General features: G+C 37.1%; 1 protein-coding gene and 1 long non-coding RNA gene across 2 annotated transcripts; one reads left to right on the top strand and one right to left on the bottom strand.

Annotated features, from left to right (window-relative positions):
* On the bottom strand, positions 1-21,525 carry LOC141369459 (uncharacterized). Its single transcript, XR_012373168.1, has 3 exons — positions 21,377-21,525; positions 5,185-5,357; positions 1-459 (listed from the first exon to the last, which is right to left on the bottom strand). It is a non-coding gene; the product is annotated as an uncharacterized lncRNA (long non-coding RNA).
* LOC129427951 (adenosine receptor A1) lies at positions 21,525-25,137 on the top strand. Its single transcript, XM_055184773.2, has 2 exons — positions 21,525-22,059; positions 23,820-25,137. Exons 1-2 carry the CDS (start codon positions 21,731-21,733, stop codon positions 24,478-24,480), a joined length of 990 nt encoding a protein of 329 aa, XP_055040748.2. The 5' UTR covers positions 21,525-21,730; the 3' UTR covers positions 24,481-25,137.
* The last annotated feature ends 2,251 nt before the right edge of the window (positions 25,138-27,388 follow it).

The following is a 27,388-nucleotide window of genomic DNA, read 5'->3' as shown; positions in this document are numbered from 1 at the left end:
TCTGTTCTGAAACATATATTTTTTGAAAGTTTCTGGTTTCGTTTCTGTTCCTTGCAAAACATCAAACGTTTCTGGTTTCATTTTCGTGAACCGGTTCAAAGCCTTGCTAAAAAGTAACGTAAGCATTACCTTCCATGAAAAGTAACTAAGTAACACAATTAGTTACTTTTTTTGTAAGTAACTTAATATTGTAATGCATTACTTTTATAACTGTTCACCAACACCGTTGATTAGCAGGTTTGATTGGGGTTGGCACTGGGCTGAAGACCGATGCTTTAGGAACCTTTATTTTCAAAAGTGTTGTGTGTTTAACATTATTTCTTTAACACCTGCAGATATTATGCATTATTCTTTACCATATACAGTACTTCTAATTTCACACGCATGCAGACACACACACACACACAATGACAAACACAACATCTGCATCTTCTTCCCGTGTGGCACATTTGTTCTGTTCTGAAAAAAAAATTATAATTATGTAAATGTCATGTAAATATGTGCACTGTGAGCAGACAGTAAATTATTGTGCTTTTTTATTGGATATGATGTTCTCTGGAGGACTGAGTCTACAGGAAGTCTAAACAGCTGCTTTATCATTTATGATGAAATAATCCTTTCATGTCAAGCCAGGATGAACTGACTGTTACCATCATGCGGAATGTCCAAATGCGTCAATAAGAATAAGCACTTGAGTTTTTCTTGTGCGATTGTGTTGTCTTGCTTCATAACAACGTATGAAACTGACCATTCATAACCCACTCTATTAAAAGTCATATTTTAGTGATTTTCTTTGATTTAGTGGTTTTCTACATATAAGCAGCCTACACATAAAGAACTTTCTGTGAAAACATATCCTTGATATCTTTAAGTCAAGTCAACGATTGAAATTAAAGTGAGCATTTAGGGGCAGTTTCCCGGACAGGGCTTAAAGGGATGGTTTAGCCAAATATCGAAATTCCCCCATGATTTACTCAGTCTTAATTGTGTGAGTCCAAGATGGCGTTGTTACCAGAACCTAGTTATTATAGTTTATAAAGTTTAAATATATATTTTCTTACAATGTCACATTGATTACCCACAAAGGACCTTTAAAGGGATAGTTCGGCCAAAAACGATATTAAACCCATGATTTACTCACCCCCAAGCTGTCCGAGTTGGATATGTCCATCGTTTTTCAGACAAACACATTTTCGGATATTTTAGAAAATATTTTAGATCTTTCAGTTGATTAAATGTAATATTACGGGGTCCAGCCATAGTCCACGACCTTCAAGTCCAAAAAAAGTGCGTCCATCCTTCACAAATTAAATCCAAACGGCTCCAGGATGATAAACAAAGGTCTTCATGAGGGGAATCCGTGCGGTGTTGTTGTAGAAATATCCATATTTAAAATTTATTAACGTAATTAACTACCTTCCGGTAGCGCCGCCATCTTAGTCTCATCCGCATTCAGGATGAGCGCTTACGCAGCGTACAGAGGTTTCTCTGCTGCTGCTCTGTCCCCCCGCCCTCCGAATTTGTCATACGTCACTAAGAAAAGTGCGTACACTACGCTCATACTCTCTCCTGAGTCTAAGATGGCGGCGCTACCGGAGGGTGGTTAGTTGCGTTGATGCAGTTTTGAATATGGATATTTCTACAACAACACCGCACGAATTACCCTCAGAAGACCTTTGTTTATCATCCTGGAGCCGTTTGGATTTAATTTGTGAAGGATGGACGCACTTTTTTTGGACTTGAAGGTCGTGGACTATGGCTGAACCCCGTAATATTACATTTAATCAACTGAAAGATCTAAAATATTTTCTAAAATATCCGAAAATGTGTTTGTCTGAAAAACGATGGACATATGCAACTCGGACAGCTTGGGGTGAGTAAATCATGGGTTTAATATCATTTTTGGCCAAACTATCCCTTTAATAACCCCTTGGAGCCATGTGGATTACTTCTGTGAAGGATGAGTGCACTTTTTTGGGCTTCAAAGTCAAAAGTTGTTCCCTGATCCCTGTTTTCTATCATTATAAAGCTTGAAAAAGCAAGGACTCCTTAAATACATTTTACTAAAATAGTCCTGGATTAATCTAAACCTTGTTTGGGAAACTGCCCCAGTCTCTATTTAATAAAAATATTTTGTTACAAACTTTTGGTCTGGTCTCATCTTCAGATTTAATCTTCATAATGACATTGTTTTGGATCAAATATGCCTCTGCGCAATGAACATACAGTACTGCCTCAGCAATCCAACACTAATGGATTTTTAAAGCTATTAGATACATTTATGTTGGCCCGTGCTGCCTTTCAGAGCAAACTATGATTGCATTTCTGCATTTAGCAGATCCAGTGCATTAAAGATATATAGGTCTGCACCTGGGAATTGAACCCTTGACCTTATACAGTAGCGTTACTACTCTGTCAGAAAAAGTGGTCAAAAATGGCCCCTATAGCTGTCACTGGGGTGATACTTTTTCTAAAAGTAAGTTACATATTTGCATCTAAAGCGTTCATATTAGTTCTTCAAAGAGTGCATATTAGTACCTCAAATGTACCTAAATGTTACATATTAGGATATTTTCAAAGGGTACTGCCCCAGTGTACTGCTTTGTCCAAAAAAATCAAATAAATGTGTATTGCAATGCAGGATCGACATTTGTGGAGGCAATGGCCCAAACCAAAAACAACGAAAAAGCTGCAAGTTTTTTCCAAGATGGCTTAAGCATATTAATAAGCATGAAGAGTTGACAGTTTGACAACCATGCAGTGAATACAAACTCAAGGGAATATCTATGTTTGAACAATACATTATATCTCAAATTAAAATTGGGCTTGTTTTCGGCATCATGTGTTTACTCATAACAGGTTTTCCATGACTAAAACACAGGTGCAGGAGGCCAAGAAACGACACTGTTTTTGTTCGGATACGGCTTCTATCCTGGGAGTCCGGTTAATCAAAATAATAGATATGTGAATGGAAGACATCTCATTTCATTCTCATCTAACTGATGCTGATGTCTCAAGGGAGATTCAAGATAAACATGGGTAACAGGGTCTCTTCTGCGCCTTTAGCCTGATTTGAATCACAATGAGAATACACAGAACCTATGAGTTAACCCTTGAAACTCTTTTAAATGCAAGACGCTTTCATGATCAGGGAACAATACATTGGTGATAATGCAATTTAGTTGTTGTTTTGTTGTCGCAACCCTGGAGCAGCAAAGCAGTTTCTGTTTCATATAACCCAGCACGTAATTCTCGCATTTTATTTGCCGAAGAAACAGTGGTGTTTGGTTTAGGGGCAGGATTAGGGGGTATTGTTACACTGTAAAAAAGATTTGTTGGTTCAACTTATAAAAGTAAGTTACCTGGTTGCGTTAAAATTTTTAATTAATTTAACTTAAAAATAGAAAAAAACTCAAATTTTTTAGGCAACCAGATAACTTACATTTTTAAAGGTATTGCGGAGGATTTTCTTTTTCCGGGTGGATCATCAAGACTATTGGTCCTCCTAGGAGTGTTGTGCAATTGCATTTTTTAAAAAAGTGGTGAAGGCGGTTATTTTCTAAAATTCGAGAAAATCCTCCGCTACACCTTTAAGTTTAACCAACTTTTTCTATACAGTGTATTGTTTATTACATTTTTTTTTAACTTTTTTACAATTCACTATTCATATCAATTAGCCAACTTGTAAAATATGTACACTGTAAAAAGTGAAAAGTTTGATCAACTTAAAAAAATTATTGAATTGGTAACACTCAAAACATTTTTTTTTCACCTAAAGTAAAATTGCTCTAAATTACTCACGGGATTTTACTTCGTGTCATGCAGATTTTTCACTCGAGTTGAATATTTTCAACTTGGGTGAAGATGCGTTTGAGGCGAATAGCGCGTATTTTGCGCCGCCCATATCCCGCCATTCGCATCACCCCACGCAAGGACGCATTGACTTTGTATGTAATCTACTCACGCAAATCGTTGAACTTGCATCTGGTGTAAAGCACACAGTTAGGCCACCACCACCAGACTTGTTGTTTTAGAAGTTTTAATGTTCGATTTGCTTTTCGTTTTGGCCTCTCTATTTAGCTTTTCCGTGACTCCTTGGGTCCTTATCCGAGATCTTTAAATCTGTGCATGACGTACAATCAGAGCCAATCAGCGAGCTTGTTACATCCACCTGGCCATAGCTAATTTGCATTTCTCATTTGACCATTTGCAAGGACCCAGGGAGTCACGGAAAAGCTAAATGAGGCTAAAACAAAAAGCAAATCGAATAGCGAAAAGAACAAGGAGAATCGTCGGGAAATGAAAACAGAAATGTTAAACAGAAACGCCCCTTCAAATGCCTAATTTAAACCTGTATTTGTAGTTCAATTTATAAATCCAGCTATTTATCTCTCTTCTTAAATCGCTTTTTGAAATACATTTTGAAATTCCATTATTTAGTTAAGAATTTATAAATGCAATTTGGAATGATGAACTTATTGAGTGTTTTATCTTGTTTTTGTAAATTGTTATATTACTTTGAACTATTTATTAATGGATTCATATTTCATTTCTATGTTATTTTTATAGTCTCACTTTTATTGCCTAATAAAATGTTACATAATGACTTTTTTGTAACTTTGTCTATTTATCCATAGACTAATTAATCAATTTTTAAACAAATCTATTCACTGCCATTTTTATTGTCCAGGTAGTTACCAAATATCGAAGTTCTTTATTACATTTTGCATGACTCTTGTGGTCCTCCATATTACTGGACGTCAAGTGCAGACCAAACACATTTTCAAAATAGTTTCTCATACAAAACGAAACTTTTGTAAGTGCATAAACAGCACCAGAAATAAGACTACAGTCTGAATGTCAGCTAATTTTAAAGTTTCAAGCTTTCAGCAGCCAATTTTTCATAACATAAAACAGATTGTAGCTTGCTATTATTTTCACATGTAAACAAGAATTGAATGTTACTCTGGGTCGTATTTTCTTTCACCTTATATAGCTCTATTCTTGGAGTTTAATGATGATGGCATATGACATTCGGCCAAATTTGGCTATAGCTGCCACTATGTGGTAGACAAAAACGGCAGAGTCTGATGTTTACAACTAAAACTACGGCAAGGCTTTCCACCTCCTTTGTTTCTTTCTATGCTTTTTTCCCCTACTCTCTGTGATCCTATTACAACAAACCTCCGATCCATATTTGGTTCCCAACCCATCAGCTGACACTCATATCATGACCTTTTCGGCATTTTTCGTTCGGATGGAGCGCAGATGTGTCCGCCTTTGGCAAGCAGGTGCCATCAGTCTCTTCATTTACGGGGTGATAAATCAGTCCTCCACCGACTCCTTCGCATCCCTTCCTAAAATCACAGCACATGGTTGGAAATGTCACTTTCAATAGGTCTGGCTCCTATACCGTCAGGGATTATTACGATGCACAATTTCCCATCTGACAGATGATTGGTTGAGTTTGGTTTCTCTCCAACTGGACATATGAGTATAATGGTTTATGCGAAAAGCCATTTGTGATGTATTGGCTTTGTTGCTTGACTGCCGAGGTGTGACATTAACAAAAATCATCCTCCAAAACAAGGTTGTATGCTATGGGAAGGAAGTACCTATAAGTGCTGAGCCTTAAAACGTCAGAAGCCAACTACAAAAATTTTGTATTCTTTAGAATTTTCAATTTTTTTAGTCAAAGACCAACAATGGCTATAATGTGATGTTAACATTGATAATGATTTTGGCACCATTTTGCAGGACAGAAATTTTAATCATACAGACTTTATTAAAAAATATGCTGTTAGCACGCCTATCTGATGCTAATTTAATGATACATTAAAGCTCTCCAGAATTTGTGATAGATAACATTGTCAACACTGCCAAAAAGTTTGCATCTGAGAGTAAATGGAGCTCAATGATTACCGAAGCTTGACAGAACACAGCCGGCTTATTGCTTCCATAAACCAACTCCACATTTTAGTGATCAATCAAAACACAAATATAACACATGCTGTTTGGACACACATGCATCAAAAGCAAAACCCTTTATGGTATTCATTTTTAACCACAGCCGCACTCAATTTTCTGTAATGACCAAACTTAGTTTAAAAGTAGGCTACAGTAAACAACCGTCAAAAGTTTTAGGGCACTTGACTGAAATATTTTTTCATGGTCTTAAAACCTTTTTAATATGAAGGTCTCATAAACATTAGGATAGGCCAGAAGCCCAGGGTAGGAGAAGAATCTGGATGTTTTTTTTAAAGCAATATCAGGATTTACTGTATTGTAAACAACCTGGAGATATAGTGAAGGTTTGGTCCCTGCTTTAACACAGGGATCTGATACTATGCATGGATGGATAAATCAGTGAAATTATTATGAGTTATTAAGACTTGGGGGGATTACCTGGGTATGTTTTTGGTAGATTCACCTGCTAGATAAACAGTAAGAACAGATATTTAACTCATCATAAAAATACATTGCAGGTCAAAAAAGTACACTTCCATAATGTACATAAAGTGCTCTATTTTCATGCACTAATTTTGTAATTAAAGGAACACACCACAGTTTTTCAATATTTTACTATATTCTTACTTAAACTTCGACAAATTAATACATACCTATCTTTTTTCAATGCGTGCACTTAATCTTTGTACAGCGTGTCATGAATGTGTTAGCATTTAGCCTAGCCCCATTCATTCCTTAGGATCCAAACAGGAAGGAATTTAGAAGCCATCAAACACTTTCATGATTTCCCTATTTAAAGATTGTTACATGAGTAGTTACATGAGTAAGTATGGTGGCACAAAATAAAACTTTTGTTTGGATCCTAAGGAATAAATGGGGCTAGGCTAAATGCTAACACATTCAAGAAGCACTGTACAAAGATTAAAAGTGCACGCATTGAAAAAAGGTGTGTATTAATTCATCTAAGAGGCTGTTTACATTTTGTATTAAGATGTGTTTTCGTCCATCGGATCATAAGTAGACGAGAGAGACACATTACGTTTACACCAGGGGCCTCATGTATAAAACTTTGCGTATATTCCATCCTTAATGTGTGCGTACACACATAAGGCAAAATTTGCGTACGCACAAAAGTTTTCAGATTTATAAAATCATGCATACTCCAGAAACTGCGCAAAATTCCATTCATAAATCCCAGTGAGCGAAAGATTGTGCGTACGTGCATCCCGTCCCCCTCTCCTCCCCGAAACAACCATATATGGAGCGTACAACCCTTAGTTTTATAATGTGGTCTGCATATCATTTTAATATGGATTGACTTTACAAAACGCAAGGAAAATATCGTAAAAATATTTTTTTAAATTCAAAATATACAAAAAATGCCAAGAAAATATATTTGCTGAAATATATTTTGAAATATGTAAATACATTTTAAAGCATTAGAAGAAAAACTTTGTTACGAACCTGTAAACAAAACAGAAAAGGTTCAAATTAAATAGTTGTTTCAACTTAAAAAAAAATACTTTATAAAATTAACTTATTTAGCATATATTTAAAATATACTTTTGGCCAGAGAAATTCATTTTTTGCCTTACACTGAAAAAAATGATTCAATCAATTTATTTAAGCTACATCTAAACAAAAAAGATTAGTTAAGTAAAATAAAATATAAAACTTTTGTTTAAATGTAGCTTAAATAAATTGATTGCAACCACTTACCTTAAAAAAATTGATTAAATTCAATGAATAGTTTTTTTTCAGTGATATGGTTTTTATGAAACTATAAAAACACTGTTTAAACACTGGCATTGTCAAAGTTGATACTGGTTTCATATATGGCCAGACAGGTGTCATTATATTCATACAATTTTTAATAGAAAACAAACTCAGAGGGAGATGAAATGTTTTTTGACCAGCGGATGGTGGAGATCGTTTCGGGTCATGTTCGTCTTTATCTCAGACGGCAAGTGCATCAATTATACCATTGAACGCGACTCAATGCATTAAGACTGCAATATTACCTTATAGAGAATAGGCTGCTATAGGCAAGTAGACGAGCCCAGCATATAAAAGTTATGCGTTAAGTGTTTCTCATAATAAAACATAAAGACAATGATGTATTACGTGGCGCAGCCATAAGGCATTAAGATATATAAAAACAAAAGTTCAGTAGCTACAAACGAAAAGTTCAGTTCAAACCTTAAAAAAGCATATTTACAGGTAAGCAAATGAGACCAGAATATAAAAAACAATGAGTTTAAATACTTTTAAGTGTTTTTCTCATATAAACTCGCTAAACTTTAATTATTAAATGTCCTAGTACATCACATTATTTTTCATCATCTTACAGGTTATAAAGTTTATTGTAACAATGTAGGCACTCGGTTTTGTTTCTGTCATTTGGCCTAATAAAAGTAACACTACTATTTTTTACAGTTTTGTCTATGATTAGATGATAAAGACTAACAAACTTCTTATCATTCCTCAAATACACGAAACATTAGCCTTTAGTGTTTGATGAGTGAAGAAAAGACTTATTCATATAGCTCTTTTGCGTTTCAAACACGCAGATGCGTTCATGATAGATGTGTGTGGCACTCATTCACCGCAGAGGCTTTGTCTTTTCAATACTTTTCATCTGTTAAATATTTGCTACTCATAGGCAGGTGCAAGATGCAATTTGAGTGCTGATCTTCATGAATGAAACAGGAACATTGAAACAAAATGTGTATAAAAAGAAGAACAGAGTTTGTGTTCTTTCACTCCGCTCAAAGAGAGTGCGTACGCACAGTGGAGAGCATCCGTACGATGCGCACTTATTTACGGCAAGTTTATTTTTTATACGTTCCAGTATGTGCGTGGAAAATTGCCCATTTTGTGCGTACGCAACGTTTATACATCAGGCCCCGGGTATTTAAATCCTTCTCTTTTGTCCACTTTCACCCGCTTCTGTTCCGAATACTATGAGGGGGCGGTCTGTCGAGATGGTAGGCGTCTCTGCTGTCATTTAAACGCGAGCAAGAATAATGATGAGTTTATATGGACGCAAACTAATATTATGTCGGAGTCCGCTTGTGTTGTAAGTAAACATGCTGCACAGTGTTTTGTACATGTATATGTAAGAGCTTTCTCTGAATTTTCAGCACAATTGATGAAATAAGATCGCGCAACTTTCACACGCTTGCAAAATGAAACTGCGGTTAGTTTTATCAATGAAAGGCTAAAAATAGCGCTGTACACCGCGTTTTCGCGCCAGAAGTCAGAAAAGACATAAACCATTGTGTTCAGTATTTCAGATTAGATAAATGGGCAGAGAATGCGGTGTCCTGTGGCTGTTCGAACACATTCAACCACATGTGTGTTTACACTACAAAAGCAATCCTATCAAAAGGGTTTTCGACAACCTCTGAATGTAGTTGAAAGTGGTTAAAAGTGGACGAGCTCAAAATGTTTTGAATAACCTTTACACCTGGCATTAACGTCGTCCACTTGTGATCCGATCGACGAAGACGAATGTTTATGCCAAGTGTAAACAGCATCTAAGTTGAGGTAAGAACATAGTAAAATATTGAAAAACGGTGGTGTTTTCCTTTAATATACTAAAATTTCTTCTTTGGTAGTTGATAAGATAATCTTAAGAACATTTAAGTTTACGTCTCTGCGCTGTTTTGAGACGAATATGGACTAAAGTGTGCTAAAAAAGCATCTAAAAATATGTACCAGACCAGACCCTAAATTTTAAGTACACTAAACACTGGATAAGTACACTTAAGATTATCTTAACAACTACTTTAGGGGCCCCATTAGTGTCCAAATTGTCCTACCTCACACCCCTAACCCCCATGACACCCCTGGCCATTATACATAAAATGTGAAATGACCATATCTGTCAAGTTTTTTGATCATACCTGGCATACCTGCAGTGTGCAATTGGACAATTTCAAGATAATGTAAAAGTTTTGAGCAATTTGGTCATGACGTCCTGCAAAAATAAATAATCTTTGAACAATGATGTGGTTCACAAATGTATATCTGAACAGAAGACAGTGAGTCACTATTCAAAAGCTGACAAAAATAATGCATGTCTGATACCAATGGGCCCAACTACGTTGTGATGTCATAAAAAGCTGCCATTAGCTGACCGACCATAATATATATGTGTGTGTTACATTCAGTGTCCTCTGTCCTATGCGTGAAACCATTACTGTGTGGAGAAGAACAAACAACGACAAATATCAGCAGTCAGCACCCGGCAGCTCAAGAGATCAATGCCTTCCCATAGGAAGGTATAAAAGAAAGAGAGAATAACAGATGAGATTTTAATTTGAAACTGAGTTGGAAGTTCACCTTAATATAAAATATGATAACTGGCATCTCAAACATGCCAATGATTTCACTTCACAAACAAAACTTTGGGCTTTCGATCTTGACAGACAAAAAATGTCAGTTTTATACATTTTGATGCATACATTATTAGGATGATTAATTGTTTAAAATATGTTAAAAAGATGTGATTTTGTATGATGAAAAAGCAAGCATGAAGGTCCACACCTAAACACAACCGTACACAATCCCCATACACTCCCTTATGATTGAATAACATACAAGCGTTTAATCTGTGCTTCATACCCTACTATTAATTAATCCATCCAAAAAAAAGTTAAACATGTAATGCAGTTTATTATTAGAGCTAATGAATAAAAGATCAATGTCATAGGTTACAAATAGCATAGTGTAATGGAAGAAATTTGTGCAGGTAATATAACTAAAGCTCTATAACAACAAGATTAATGTCATCTGATCGTGATTATAATTAAAACTACCCAGTGATTGATGGACTGTTGCAATCTGTGATTTATTTGAAAAGTGTGACATCGAGTTGGTCACTACTGTAATGAAGACCCTAAAAGACTGGTTCTTTACTGTAGCTTTATAACATCACCATCTTTTTGACTTTAAGCTCCCTCATTGTCCACAACATTTAAAGCTTGACATAATAAGAAAGATGTATATTTGTTATTTTGTGAGAAATTAACACACACGACAACGCTGTCAAAAAGAGCCACATATACACTCACCTAAAGGATTATTAGGAACACCTGTTCAATTTCTCATTATCTAATCAACCAATCAAATGGCAGTTGCTTCAATGCATTTAGGGGTGTGGTCCTGGTCAAGACAATCTCCTGAACTCTAAACTGAATGTCAGAATGGGAAAGAAAGGTGATTTGAGCAATTTTGAGCGTGTCATGGTTGTTGGTGCCAGATGGGCTGGTCTGAGTATTTCACAATCTGCTCAGTTACTGGGATTTTCACGCACAACCATTTGTAGGGTTTACAAAGAATGGTGTGAAAAGGAAAAAACATCCAGTATGTGGCAGTCCTGTTGGCGAAAATGCCTTGTTGATGCTAGAGGTCAGAGGAGAATGGGCCGACTGATTCAAGCTGATAGAAGAGCAACTTTAACTAAAATAACCACTCGTTACAACCGAGGTATGCAGCAAAGCATTTGTGAAGCCACAACACGCACAACCTTGAGGCGGATGGGCTCCAACAGCAGAAGACCCCACCAGGTCCATCTCCACTACAAATAGGAAAAAGAGGCTACAATTTGCACGAGCTCACCAAAATTGGACAGTTGAAAAAGGTTGTCTGGTCTGATGAGTCTCGATTTCTATTGAGACATTCAGATGGTAGAGTCAGAATTTGGCATAAACAGATTGAGAACGTGGATCCATCATGCCTTGTTACCACTGTGCAGGCTGGTTGTGGTGGTGTAAAGGTGTGGGGGATGTTTTCTTGGCACACTTAAGGCCCCATAGTGCCAATTGGTCATCGTTTAAATGCCACGGCCAACCTGACCATGTCCATCCCTTAATGACCACCATGTACCCATCCTCTGATGGCTACTGTTAGCAGGATAATGCACCATGTCACAAAGCTCGAATCATTTCAAATTGGTTTCTTGAACATGACAATGAGTTCACTGTACTAAAATGGCCCCCACAGTCACCAGATCTCAACCCAATAGAGCATCTTTGGGATGTGGTGGAACGGGAGCTTCGTGCCCTGGATGTGCATCCCACAAATCTCCATCAACTGCAAGATGCTATCCTATCAATATTTCTAAAGAATGCCAACATTTCTAAAGAATGCTTTCAGCACCTTATTGAATCAATGCCACATAGAATTAAGGCAGTTCTGAAGGTGAAAAGGGGTCAAACACAATATTAGTGTGGTGTTCCTAATAATCCTTTAGGTGTGTGTATACATATCAGTGAATATGATTAAAAATGCTGAATTATGTGTGCCAGGCCAGTAGAAGGCGATGTTACTTTGTAAAGAAACACTACAAGCCTTTGCACATATATGCATTCTTCTACACACCCTTGCGAAAATGAATCATGGTTTTATTACAGTTAAAACCAAAAAACTGTAGTAAAACCATGGTAACCACTCAAAAACCATGGTTAGTATAGTGTAGTAATCAATACACCAAAAAACATGGTTACTACACTTTTACCACAATAAAACCATGGTTATTTTCATAAGGGCGGTGACGAATACAAACAATCAAGTTTTGTTTAGACAGAAAATGAGGTAGGTTTATTACTACAAGCGACCCTGGATAAAGGAAACCATGAAAAGTCCCATAGTCTAGACTATAAATGTACCTCACTTAAGGTATTTTTGTTTAAGGGTCTGCACAACATTTCTCTGTCTTTTATTGTGTACGATTTACCAGTTAGCATTATACTGTAATGCACCATTTGAATTATCCATTAAGAGAGCCTCAGTAATGGAGGCAATAAAATGCATCAGTTGAATCGAGAATTTATAATGCTAGCGAATGATCCTAAATGCAAACACAATCTGAATAAAATAGCGTGCATGTTAGCAAACTGGAAATGAACACCGGAGATATTCACTCTTAAAACGAATGTGATAAAATGTGACAACAATGTGTTGTCCTTAACTAGATCTCTGTGTTATTTTTGGAACAACACACTTTTAACACATCTTGTGTTGTCCCTTTTATTTATTTGAACACAAAATAACATGAAATGACACATTAAAAAAACACATGTTAAATAGGATGACACGAAACACATCCTTTCTTAAAGTGTTGCATCTGTGAATTGCCAAGAGATTGGTTGCCTTGATTACATATAAAACAGCTTGTTTTAGAAACCAAAGCATTTTTCTTTTTTAAATTGCACTGTGTTATAAAACATTGCATTACATTTATACATTTGGCAGATGCTTTTATCCAAATAGACACAGTGCATTACAAGGTATGAATTTTTTATCAAACCCATGACCTTTTGCACTGCTAGTCCAATGCTAAGCTAAACAGAGCACAAAACACTTAATAAAAAAAAACGTATGATGGGACTTCTACAATTATATTTATGCACTTGGCAGATGCTTTTATCCAAAGTGGCTTACACATTCAACCCCTTCTTCTTTTATCAGCATGCGGGTTTCCTGCGTAAAGTAATGATCATAATATCAAATCAAAACTATTTCTTTTTAACTATGGATATTTTCTTCAATGGTACCTATATCAATAAATGATGCTATGAATCATGCATGTCTGGATTCCAGGCGTATGAGGAAACCCCAAAGAGTTCAAACTCCAAAGAAAAGTAAGCATAACTTCCAGACATGAGCGTGTAACTGTGTGGGTGTCATCCACTGAGTCTTGCTTGAGTAAATCTGTTGTGGGAGTGATTCCACATGGAATGCATGAAGTCATGCACAGAGACAAATAAACTGCCTGCCGTTTGGATAATATGGTGGATAACCAGCTCCAGGTTTAGTATATTTTCTTTAGCAGTCCACCGGGTCAAAGTGATGCTGTGTGGGTTTCAGATGACAGGAAATAAAGTGTGATATGTGACCCCTAGACTACAAAACCAAAAAGTCATAAGTTGAATGCATGGGTATAGCAGTAGCCAACAATACATTGCATGGGTCAAAATTATCAATATTTCCACTATATTATGCCAAAAATAATAATGATGTTAAGTAAAGATCATGTTTCATGAAAATATTTACTTCCTACCATAAATACATCAAAAATGTATTTATCATTAATAATGTGTGTTGCTAAAGATTTCATTTGGATAACTTTAAAGACCAAACGTTAACGGAAAGCTTATTATTTAGCTTTTAGGTGGTGTATAAATCTTAATTATGGTTTTGTGGTCCAGGTTCACATATAGTCTCACTCATACACTCATACAGAGATGTCTAACATATCATCAGGTGGGAATAAACCGCTCTACCTTTATACTCCTCAAAAGGTCACCCAAAGAATTTCAAATGCAGATTGTGTTTTATAGTTGACTGATATCTTTGTAAAAATGCAGCACTCACAACAATTTCAAAAGCACGGCTGCGGTTTAATACCGTTCCTCTTATTGTGACAGAAGGCAGAGTCCACTGAAAAGATGTTATCTAGGAAAAGCTGCAGAGGTCCTATTCAAAAACATATTTGTTATGCTGTGGGTGCTTCATGTAAGTCCACATAAAAATGTTACTTAAGTGGTCGAATGGATGCTGTGTGAAAATATACTTGACATAGCCAACACAATGTGGAAAACATTGTGAATATATCACACTTTTTGTGTTATTGTTCTCTTGCATCTTCTTATAATGTTAAGGTATTTAGTTAAACTTCTAAATTTAGTTTTCTATGATAACTTTACAAATATTCTTGTTTTAATAAATGGTCTTTTCCCATCAGAATTTGCATGACTTGCATGATTTGACCCTTTAAAGTCCCCCTGTGGTGAAAATCAAGTTTTTATTATTGTTTATTTGTTTATATGTCTATATGGTGTTTTTCATACACTTTAAGACAAACCATGTGCAAATTCATTCAACACCATTGCTGAGTATTTTCTCCATAAAGTTTTTGGAAAAATTTCCGCGGTTTGAAATCGCCCCGGTTCAGTGGATCAGATGTTGAGTCATGGATGTTATATATGGATGCCACATATACTCAACGCTGAAACGATCGCAGCACAGCTTCTTCAGCTCTGCTTCTGTGATGCTCACACATGCAGTTTGAATGCTATTAACAGATAACAGCAGCGCTAAAATATTATTAAGTTATTTATACATTGTGGGAACTTGCAGAATGTAGCATCTATTTACATATATATCTATCGTCCAAGGTGGTGCGAAACAGTGGAGGTGGGGAGTAATTTACATATTCGTATGGTCTGAGCTATGCGATTAAATAGAGGCAGGACTAATTTGCATATTCATTTAAATTTAATTTCATGATGACTTTAAAGCATGAAGAAATTACTGTCACAGGAAAAACTTTTACATATGCTATTATAATGCTTAACTCTTTCCCCGCCATTGACAAGTTCACTCGTCAATTAAGAGTATTTCCGGCTTTCCGCAAAACCGCTATTATACCCCAGGTATCGCCCTGTTTTGAGGATCGCTCAGCACTTTTGATCTCAATCAAAAGTCCTTCACAAAAATGCAATTATCTCAGCTTTTTGCTTAAAATGTAATGTTTTTGAAGAAACCTAAAAAAGAAAACAAATGAAGGTATGGATGAAAGTTTTTTTGATTAAAAGCAGAGTGTCTGTTCTTTCATCTGATTTACACTACGGGTCCGTTGAATGCTTGAATCTGATTGGCTAATGAACGTTCTGAGTTGTGCGATTATTCTCTGGGAAATGCACGGCGAATGTAGTTCCAGGCAGCTCTCATGACTGCATTACAGTTCCATATAACTTTGCATAGTCAACTGTAATAACAGACTAACAAAAACAACATGACAGACGATTTTCCGATGGAATAACAGCTGTTAAGAGACCCACAGAGGTAGCCTCATTCACACAATCTCTCTTGCTCGCCCTCCATCTCTTGCTCGCCCTCTCTCGCTCGCTCACTCTCTCTTTCTCTCTCTCTCTCTCTGTGTCTCTGTCGCTCTCGCTTTTGTTCTTATAGACCAGTTCAAATGATGTAAACAACACTGGTCCAGAAACACTTCCTGTTACAGTTTGTGACAGTTATTTTTTTATTTCACATATATTATTATCTTTAAGATGTTTGTTTAACTTCAGTTAATTCAGGTTTATATGTTCTGTTGGTTTATTTTATCCCAACGTTTATCTAGTGTTAAAAAACAGAAACAAGAAGTGCTTCTGGACCACTGTTGTTTACATCTGTTGAAATGGTCTATAACTTCATTAATAACTGCATTAGAATGCTATCAACGGCTCTGGCCTCCATTGCCAGCTTTAAAATGATGTTTTGGAACAAGGAAAACAGCCGTTGGATGAGACGCGGAAGAAATAGTCCTACTCAAAATAGCGCTTTAAGTACAAAAATCAGACGAATTCCTTTAAATATATCATGTGATCGATGTCTTGAGGTGTGGTAACCCTAGTATAAGCGGAATAATTGACTGCGGGCCATTAAATTATTGAAAAATAATGCACACCCGAGGTGGCCCCATTATTTTTCTAATAATTCAACGGTCGTCGTCAATTATTCCTTCCTTATGTTGTATGTTTATATAATTTAAGAAGAAAATTTTCTGGAAGGCATTAAACTTTTGTGAAAATCATGAAAAATGCTGCCACTGGCTGGCAACTTTTTTTTAAAAACGCTGGCGTTTTTTTTTAAAGTTGCCAGCCAGCACCCACATTTTTCATGGTTTTTCATGATAACATTAGGGGATAACATTATTGACTACAGGGGGACTTTAAACTAAGATATACTTTCAACATATACTTGGCAAACATCTGAGAGTGTCCGTAAGAAATCACAGATGAGATCTCTTTAATATATCTATCTAAGTAAAGATTCAATATGAATTCAAACATTTCTCATCAGATAATTTTACTTATATATTATTTTACATTCATTTTACGTCTTCATACTTTTAATGCATTTTAAAATTTTCTCCTATTTTGCTTTATTATTATTTTCCCTGAACAATTAGAAACATCTGACACTACGTTGATACTTGGGTAAAAAACACTCTAGTGCTATAGAAGAGCAACCTCCGAGCAATAAAAATTTCCTCAGGGTGGTATCCACCATAAACTCAGTTAATTCAGTTCAAAGGCGGCTTCGTTTTCTTCAATAATGTGAGAGAGAGTCTCTGCTTATTATCACCTATTACTGCAACCCATTACGGCCATCACCTGAAAATTCCAGGCACAAAAGCTCAAATTGCACACCATCTATCATCTATAGAAATTGCATGAAATGCAACCGCTCTATTAAGACATTGAATGATGTCAGACAAACAAAGAGTCGATATCTGGTCCTCTTCACAGGTTCTGTCATTAACATCCCCCAATACGATCAAAACAAAGCCCCTCTGACATTTACGTGATACAGAGACATCATATATTGTAGTAGGGATGATTTCCTTTTGTCGCTGATAACCAAGTGACTCAAAGCATTTTGTTCGATGAACATATTTCCTGCATGTCAAAAGCCCTAATTCGCTATCTTCCCATTCCCGGAAAGCCTTTCAAATTAATCCCCAAAAATTCTCTCTTCTCACCTTCAGACCATTTCAATTTCTGCTTGAGGAAGCAACCAATCATCAGACCTTTCAAGATCCTTTCTGATGAGACCTATAATGCTTTTAATACACTATGATTTAAAATGCCCATCGAATTAAATCACACAACGGATTGCACTGACATAAGAAGTCCTAAAGCCGATACGCAAGAACAAGCCAGTAGCTCACTGTCATATTTCATTGGGGCAATGTGTTCTTATAGGCAAAACATCCTGTTACAAATTTATGATGTGTGTCTGTGTTAGTCTGCTTACAAACAGCCCCGCTGTGCTTTCTCTATAAAGGTCGATGACAACCCTGTTTGGGGTCTTTACTCATGACTGCGCAAGGAGAAATCTGGCTCAACACCGTCTCAATCTCATTCTCAGTGGGCACAATAAGGACGTCAGCACACACCAGGCTCTGGTTGTCTGTGATAGTGGCTTTATTGAAAGACCAGTGTGTGGGCAAAAGCTCCTGCCATCTGTGAAAACCACTTTTGCTCATACAAACAATTCTCTTCAAAATGTGAATGAAATGTATAGTGTGCCGGTAACAGACGTCATTCTGGTTTCTTTTTTTGGAGAGATAATAAATACATGAGGAATGACTGCAATTCTTGTGGTCTTTATACAGGAAAACAAACATTCGCTTTCTTCTTGCTGATGTCTTCATCTGAGGTTTTGTCTTAATTTCGACAAGGTATTTGTTCCATTGTTCAGTTTAGCCAGTAGTCAGACCATTAAACCATCAGACACACGGAAGTTAAGTTTCATCCAGATGTAAACGTGACAAATCTGATTAAACCGGCTAAAGAATCATGTCTGGCTCTCTTTCAAGGTTTTTTTTGCCCAATGACTTTCCAAGGAGTTTTTTTTTACCCCTTGGGAGTCAGCTGACATTAGCTAACTTTAGAATTACGTTAAGTAACCTATAGACGGTTTCAGCAGTAACAACATAACCTAGCCCCTGTTGTGGAACACACGTAACTTTCGGTAAACTTCGCTAAGTATCAATAACAACAAAGTCCTTTTAGAGTACTTTATTTCTGATAACAAGCGAAATAAACAACAAGCAGTTTAACTTCATATTTTATAGCTAAAGCGTATAAAAAACGACACTGAGCTAACATTGCTGTTTAAAATGTTTACTTTAACGTATACAATGTTAAGTACAAACCGGCTGCCATACCTCCCTTCACATACACTGAAAAAATTATTCATTGAATTTAATCTTTTTTTTTTAAGGTAAGTGGTTGCAATCAATTTATTTAAGCTACATTTAAACAAAAAAGATTAGTAATGTAAACTAAAATATAAAACTTTTGTTTAAATGTAGCTTAAATAAATTGATTGCAACCACTTAAATGATTAAATTCAATGAATCATTTTTTTCAGTGTAGTGGTGATTCATGATCGCCGTCTCCCCCTGTCTTTAGGAAACCGAAACATTTGTTATTTTCGACGAGATATTCATTTTAGCCACTAGTCAGACCATTAAACAAACAGAAACCGGAAGTAAAGTTCCGACCAGATGTGTAACGCGACAACGCACATGTGTCAGATAAAACTGCTTACTATTATGAGGCTTGTTCGACTTCAATGGGCGCCGCAAGATACGATAGCCGGATGACATCAAAGTCCCACGAGAATGATTTAAGAAATCATACGAATAGCTGTACTTTGACGTTATACGCCTGTCAGTTCTAGCGGCGCCACATGAAGTCGAACAAGCCTATAGATTAATTTTAGCCGCTGTACTTTGCTACTTTGTTGTCCTATGATTTTTCTGTTTTCTTGTTTTTATTAATGTAAAACTGCATAAAAACTGCAACTGTAAAATCGCTTTATTAATAACATTTTATTGAATTGAATATGGCCAAAATAAAGAAGGTTGTACACCGGACACGCAGCTCAGCGCCGCCCAGCACTGTTCTAAAAAAATCAAACACATGGTTTTCTATGAGTGTACGCACACCGGCGCCGACAGGTGGCGCCTGTCCGCGGCGCCCAGCTATGACTCAGGAAGTTGCTCAAATCCCTGTCACGCCACTCACATAGTTTAACATTAAATAACATCATATTTGTCCCAAGTCATTAACGATTAACATTGGCTGCTAACGTTTATTTTGCATTTTGAAGTAGACGCTACCTGACTAAGCTTGCGCTATTTAATGTGCACTTCCGGTTCAACGATACCTCCGAGTTGTCCTAGACGCGACTCGATGCGGCGCTGAGCTAATTGTCCGGTGTGTGACCCCCTTAAGCCAGTCAATTAAACAGTATTGGCATTAAATCAATATAAATTTAATATTTCATTGGTAACAATTTTAATGTGTAAGCAATTCCATGTAAATGTCACCATGAAAATTGTTTTTACCAAAAGTTTTCAAAGCTCACATAACACACGCTGTTTCTGCATTTCTTATGTTGATCTTGAGTACCTATAGAGTAGTATTATATCCTTTATATCTCCGAAGAGTCTTTAGTTTAATCAGATTTATAAAAGAAAGATTAGCTTTACCGATTCTTTCCGATACGTACGAAAAATGAAGAAGGAGGAGTTATACCGCGGGAGGAGCGAGTATGAGTCATGCAACACTATACAACACTGTTTAACGTATGATTCACTACACGTTCGTGTCATTTATATAATATGCACGCGCCTATTTCCAACATAACATAAAAGTCTTACTCACCCCACGCAATTCAAAACTCGGATGGGACTGTTCAATGAAATTCAGTGCATTAAACACCCACGCAAACTCCGCTGCTACCCCGGATTATAAACTATATCCATTGTCTTCTCCTTACATCCAAAAACACACTTCTTCTTTCGTGCCATTGTTGAGTTTTGAGATTAAACAAAGCTGTCGTGTGATGTGATGTTTGTAAGCTCTAGCGTCTCCCGCTGATTGACGGGTGGGCAGGGTTTTCTGGGGGAAGTGCCCATAAAAAGATGTGATACGTATAGAAACTCCTGAAACGTCAGCTGGATCTGTAATTGAAAAAAAACTTTCCGAAACCTGTACGAACCCTGGCGAAGTGCATTCGGCACAGAAATACACTGTACTACGCCCAACTGCTTTTTTGACACTTTGCCTACGTTTAGCATGAGGAAACAACTCTATAACTGTGTTAATAAGTCAGAATGCATGAAATACCATTGAACCCCCCTTTAATAGTCAATATTTGGTGGGTTAAATACCAGTGTAAGCTCCCTGTTTAAGTTTTCCCAAACTTTTTTTTTTCAAATTATTTTACGTAGTTAGGTAAGTAAGTGCAGCTTTCAGAATCGAATGTTGGAAGGTTGTATCGAAAAGGATCGATCCTGACATATAAAAAATTGATAAATGTGTTTTTTAAATTTTATTTATTCATTTTAATTTTTTTTACTACTGTAGCTAATAATTATGTAATATTAATATAAGACTATTTCCCATGCACCTAATTTTGCACAAGTTGCTCCTCCCTGCTCTGTGTACTCAGATTTAGGCTACATTCATCTGATAAATAATAACACTCACAGGAAAATGTAAGTTCAAGTGAATGCTTCTAAAAGTAAAACGTATTGGTATCGGTATCGGCAAAACTGACCCTGTATTAGCTTGGTACCGGATCGATACCAAATTTTACAGTATCCCCCACCACTGGAACCTCTCTGTGTGTGTGATTACAACTTGACTATGGCGTTAATCAAGTGTCACGCGCATCTTGCCTCGCGCAGCGTGTGATTGGTTAAACTGTGGCAGACGTCGCTCGCGTCTTCATTTAACACTCACTGTTCTCGGTGATAGCTTCTGTTGGTGTGTTATGGCGGCGTTTCAAAGTTAAAGACAAACCTCACTGCACTTACCGAACAGACATTTTTGGACGTAATCCAGATGCGGACGCCGTGTCCATCACCTCGTGCCCAGGTGTCGCGTCTGTAGCTTGTGATAAACCGGCATCAGATGTGTGCTCGTGGAGGGTTTGAAGTGACTCATACTGGTTTCTGTGGAGCACCACATACCCGGACATCGCGATAATGGTGTCGAGGACGCGTTTCGGACAGAACGCGCGCGTTCCCATTATCCCAACTTATGGTTGCGTCCTGCGTAATGTAACTTTGCCATAATAAAGGAGCAATTTTCACATCAAGGATCAGTTTGTATATTTCAGGAGTCTCATTAAAAAGCACGGGGGTCTTTTATCCAGACGAATCTCAAGGATGCCTGAAGTGCCGCCAGTTTATATTGGGATGGAGGTGCTCATCGCCCTTTCCTCTGTCATTGGAAATGTGATGGTGGTCTGGGCTGTGAGGATTAACCGATCTCTACGGGACACGACCATCTATTTCATCGTCAGTCTGGCTTTTGCAGACATTGCCGTCGGGGCTCTGGTTATCCCCCTGGCTATCACTATAAGCATCGGACTGAGGACTCATTTCTACAGCTGTTTGTTCGTGGCGTGCACGGTGCTCGTCCTAACGCAAAGTTCAATACTCGCGCTTCTGGCTATTGCTATCGACCGCTATCTGAGGGTCAAGATACCGATGAGGTAATATCAACATTTTGGGTTTTCATGCATCCCAGTGTTTTATTTTGAATGACCTTTATAAATGGATGACTGGTGCTTTTCTGTCATCACGAATGTGAAGGTGTTTTCAAAGTTGAAGCAATGATTGTGGAAAGCTTTGCAAAACAAACGTAGGCTACTTAATATTTAATTTTTATATAATATTTTTGCCACAGGCTTTTTCAATTTTTATAAACAAATATATTTCTCACCACATCACAAAAATCAAGTATTGGAATAGTTTTTCAGTCATCAATGTCAAAAGTGTCCCAATCTACATGAATTCACACTAAGATCGTTTATAGTGACCAAATCTTTTATTTGTTAATGACATTTTAAGGTCTGTCTTTGTAAACTGTGATTTATGATAGACTTTTCACATAATCTCTGACAAAGAAAATGATGTTTGTCTTGGGATGCTGAATGTATTGCTGTCTTAAGGAAGCCACTTTCAAAGTCACCTTCAAACCATAAAAAAACTTATTTCGTATCCTGCCCATTATATCTTTCAATTTGCATTTATTCATTAAGCAGATGTGTTTATCCAAAGTGACTAACAAATAGGGCTGCATAATGATTAATCTTTTGCAGAATAAAAGTTTTTGTTTACGTGTGTGTGTGTGTGTGTGTGTGTGTGTGTGTGTGTGTGTGTGTGTGTGTAGATACATATACACAGTACACATACACACACATTTGTATAATTTTAAGAAATATAATATATAAAAATGTATATTTGTACGTTTTCTTGTATTATAAATATATCCATGCATGTGTTTTTATATATACATAATTATATTACTCAGCGCACACACATGATGTAAACAATGCATGCGATTTGTTGCGAATAATCGTTAAGCAGCCTGCCCTACTAACAACCAAAGCAAGTCAGCATTTTGCCTTAAGAGCCATCAATAAGCAAAGTAAACATAGCTACGTTTTTACACGTTTTATATGCATATGCTACAGATCTAGTATGAAATATTTTCAAAGAGTTAAAAAAGTTGTTAAATTAACCATGTTTTACTTAATTTAACATAACCACTTAATTTTATAATAAGAAGGGCAGAATTTATTGCAGCTGAACTTAATTTATATGAATGATTCCTATAGGACATAATTAAAATGTTTATGTGAGGTCATTACATTGAGCAAGTGCATAGTTAGTTAGTTGTTTGACTGGTGCCAATTTCTTCTCAGCTGAGTAAAGGGCATGCATCACTAGCTTCATTTGTGTTGTCTGAAAAGACCCGCTGCACTCTACGGAGTAAAGATTGTAACTGAATCTAAATGTAAACCTTCCCAAACATGCCCTTTAGTTTTTCCATACTGTTCTCCACAGGCACAGCTTAACTCCCATTAGGAGATGTCAGACATGCATTTAAATTATGAAATGGATTTTTACTAAAACCCACAATGTCTCAAAAAATGTTCAATAAATTGTCCTTAGCTGTCACTGGTGCGGTACCCTCTGAAAAAGTACACCTTTGCACCTAGAGTGTTCATACAGTACCTCAGAAGTACATATTGGTACCAGATCTATACATAACTGGTACATATTCTGACCCTTAAAAGTGGTACTGCCCCCTTTTGATCTTTTTTTGCCATGGGAGGCAAGTAGCAGGGTATTGAGTAATGTTTTAAATGACACTTCCTCAAAAATAATTTTAGTCGCGCTTCACCAACCTTTGTTAAATTTTTTTACTATGTCAGCATTTCTTAATTGTCAGTTTTCTTCCCCACAGCTATAAAAGAGTGGTGACGCCGAGGCGTGCAGGCACCGCAGTGTTGTTGTGTTGGATGATAGCCATCATAGTCGGCCTTACGCCCATGTTGGGCTGGAACAACCTGGAGAAGCTTCGGCAGGGCAACGAGACTCCGGGTCCTGACCTTCTCATAACCTGCGAGTTTGAGAACGTCATCAGTATGGACTACATGGTCTATTTCAACTTCTTCGGGTGGGTGCTGCCACCCCTGGTCGTGATGTTGCTCATCTACGCCGAGATCTTCTACATGATCCACATGCAGCTTAATAAGAAGGTCACCGCCAACCAGAGAGACCCAACTCGATATTACGGAAAAGAACTGAAGCTGGCCAAATCTCTTGCGCTTGTGCTTTTACTGTTCGCCATCAGCTGGTTGCCGCTGCACATCATGAACTGCATCACTCTTTTCTGTCCTACTTGTGAAAAATCAGTATATCTGCTCTATACTGCTATTCTGCTCAGTCACGGCAACTCCGCCGTCAATCCCATCATTTACGCCTTCCGGATTACGAAGTTCCGGAATGCTTTTGTTAAGATCTGGAAACAGTACGTTTGCTGTACGCACGTCACACATTTTGCCAATCGGCCGAACCTCCGCAGAGATAGCAAAGAAAAGAGACTGAGGCACAATGACATCTGATGCTAACAGGGTTCCTGTGTGAAAAGTTTTTTAAACATTTTATTTTAGATAAACTTTTTTTAAAGGATGACGGATATACGTGCTTTTGGCCATCAGAAATGTTAAAGGATCGGATGTAAAGTGCTTGAAGAATACATTTACTCAGTCGATGTTGCATCGACCGTAATGCACCATCATTGAAGGGCCATTAAATAAATGAAAACACTGCCTTGTAAAGGCACACAGCCACACAGTTCAACTGGCATTTTGATGTGTGGGAAAATATTTATCGATATTTAACACTGTGCCATGACTCACATTCTTAAGCCGCCATCATATAGAGGCTTCATTTATCAAAGTGCTAAGATAAACTGAAAGTGGCTTTCGGTAACACCAACCAACTCAACCGCACTTTTTTTTGCTTGAAAAGAGACAACAAGATTGTGAAATGGGGAAATGGTTTTGGGGTGAGAGACTCCTTTGAGAGGAATGAGATATGACCGACTTGTTGGTCCTGTGTATGTTATTTGTTGTGTTTCACGACAAACGCAATTTGTCAAATTGTCAGACAGGCAGCTATGCCCACTTTGTCTTAACAGTCTAGCATGAGAAACATGACGGAGATGCTTTCTGATGTTTGCAATTTTAATTTTCTTGTATAAAACGAAGTTCCAGTGATGTAATGCTCATCTCTACTGTATTATAGTCGTAACAATATCCACTGGAAGGCAAATGAAAAACGTGATGAATGTTTTCGTATTTGTTTTTGTCTGAATGGTTTGGCCTAACAAATGAGGTAAAAGTTGTTGAAGGCACACTCCACTTTTTTGAAAATAGGCTCATTTTCTAGCTCCCCTGGAGTTAAACATTTGATTCGTGCTGTTTTGGGATCCATTCGGCTGATCTCCGGGTCTGGCGCTACCACTTTTAGCATAGCTTAGCATAATGCATTTAATCTGATTAGACCATTAGCATCGTAAAAAAAATCAAAGAGTTTGGATATTTTTCCTATTTAAAACTTAACTCTTCTGTAGTTACGTCGTGTACTAAGACAGACAGAAAATTAAAAGTTGCGATTTTCTAGGCAGATATGGCTAGGACTATAATCTAATTCTAGCGAAATAATCAAGGACTTTGCTGCCTTAACATGGCTGCAGGAGGCGCAATGATATTACGTAGTGCCTGAAAATAGTCCCCTGCTACGAAAGATACTAAAGGGGACTATTTTTGGCTGCTGCATAATATCATTGCGTCTGCCACAGCCATGTTATGGCAGCAAAGTCCTTGATTATTCACCAAAATGAGAGTATTTTCGTAGCCTTATCTGCCTAGAAAATCACAACTTTTAATTTTCCGTCTGTCCTAGTACACGATGCAACCACAGAAGAGTCGAGTCTTAAACAGGAAAAACATCAAAACTCTTTGGTTGTTTTTTGGCGCGATGCTGGTGGTCTGGTCGGATTCAATGGATTGTGCTGAGCTGTGCTGGGGGTGGTGGCGCCGGACCCGGAGATCGGCTGAATGGATTCCAAAACGGTAAAAATCAAATGTTTAACTCTAGGGGAGCTGTAAAATGAGAATTTTTTTTAAGTGGAATGTCCCTTTAAACAATCAACAAGAAGGAAACACCAATAAATCTAGATTGAATGATACATCTGCAGGTCTTATGTGTTTTTCTGAGGACTGTCACATCTGCATCTACATTCAGGCCTTTCTTTGAATTGTGATATAGGAAGACATTCAGAGTTTCGCTGAAATTGCGAAATTACACCTAACAGCTTGATTGTGAATCACCCGGTTTCGATTTGCTGACTGCACGTCATCTCGACTCATTGTCCTTGGAGAAAGTGGTAGCGCTTAATGTGTGCCCTGAATAAGGTTGTTTTTATCTATTAAATGGCTTGACCTTTGCAGAGTAGCAAGGACTTGTCAGTCTTCGACAGTTAGACCAAATCATTAACAATACTTCTTAAAAAAATAAAGGATGTCTTGTGTGGCACTTCTTGTTAAATGACCTTTCGTAAACTTCCTGGATAGGTCTTAAAGCAGAGATCAAAGCGAATAAGGCCTGCACATTTCCGTAAGATGAATAGCATTGAAGTCTTGACAGCTGTCTGCATGATACTGGGGGGGGGGGGGGCCTTAACATTGCAATGTAAGACTTCACCAGATGACTTCTTAAACTGAACTTTTAGAGGAATTAACTTCTGCCTTGAATTTGTGCTGTAGCTAACTGTTTTCTCACAGAGACACCTGTGATTTTCTTCTAACATCTGAAATCTTTTTAGTGTACTACTGGCAAAGGGATCGAAAATGGTGTTTCCTTTGAAATAAAAGGCTCTGTATGTTCTGCAATGGGACTATGGCAGATGCAGGCATTGCAATGTCGATGCTGTAACGGTATATTGTGCAGACGTACAGCTGACTACAGTTTCTCAATTTCCTCCTAGTGTGTGCCAACTTGTCTGGGGAAACTATGTAACAAAAAATGATGTCACATTAGCATAGAGACTTAAGAGGTATCACTGTAAAAAGTAAAAGTTGGATCATCTTAAAAAATCACTTTAATTAGTAATGCCTAAAAATTTGAAGTTTCTCACTATGAAAATGTTTGAATATTTTAAGTGTTACCTATTGAAGTAATTTTAAAAATGTTTTTCACCTTAAATTTTTTCACTCAAAGCAAGAAATTTTATATTTTATAATTTATAAAAAAAATTAAGTTGAAGGGCCGTTCACATTATACTGATAACGTTAACTATAACCATAAAAATATAGTTTAAAAATCTTTTTTTTTTAAGAGAATATATAGTGGAGTTCTTGGGAACACTTGCTGAGCTAAACTGATGAACGATAAAGAGACAGCCAATCAAATCTAAAGTGCACGCGCATTTAAAATGAAAGGCACTGTGGAGACGCTGAGGTCCGT

Source organism: Misgurnus anguillicaudatus, chromosome 14 (assembly GCF_027580225.2).
Source record: "Misgurnus anguillicaudatus chromosome 14, ASM2758022v2, whole genome shotgun sequence".
NCBI lineage: Eukaryota > Metazoa > Chordata > Actinopteri > Cypriniformes > Cobitidae > Misgurnus > Misgurnus anguillicaudatus.
This window is presented reverse-complemented; position numbering and strand designations above follow the sequence as displayed.

Excerpts from the sequence above, each read along its gene's own strand:
- LOC129427951 (XM_055184773.2), top strand. The coding sequence starts at position 21,731 with ATGCCTGAAGTGCCGCCAGTTTATATTGGGATGGAGGTGCTCATCGCC. Across the intron at positions 22,060-23,819 it reads AGGGTCAAGATACCGATGAG|CTATAAAAGAGTGGTGACGC; the intron begins GTAATATCAACA and ends TCTTCCCCACAG.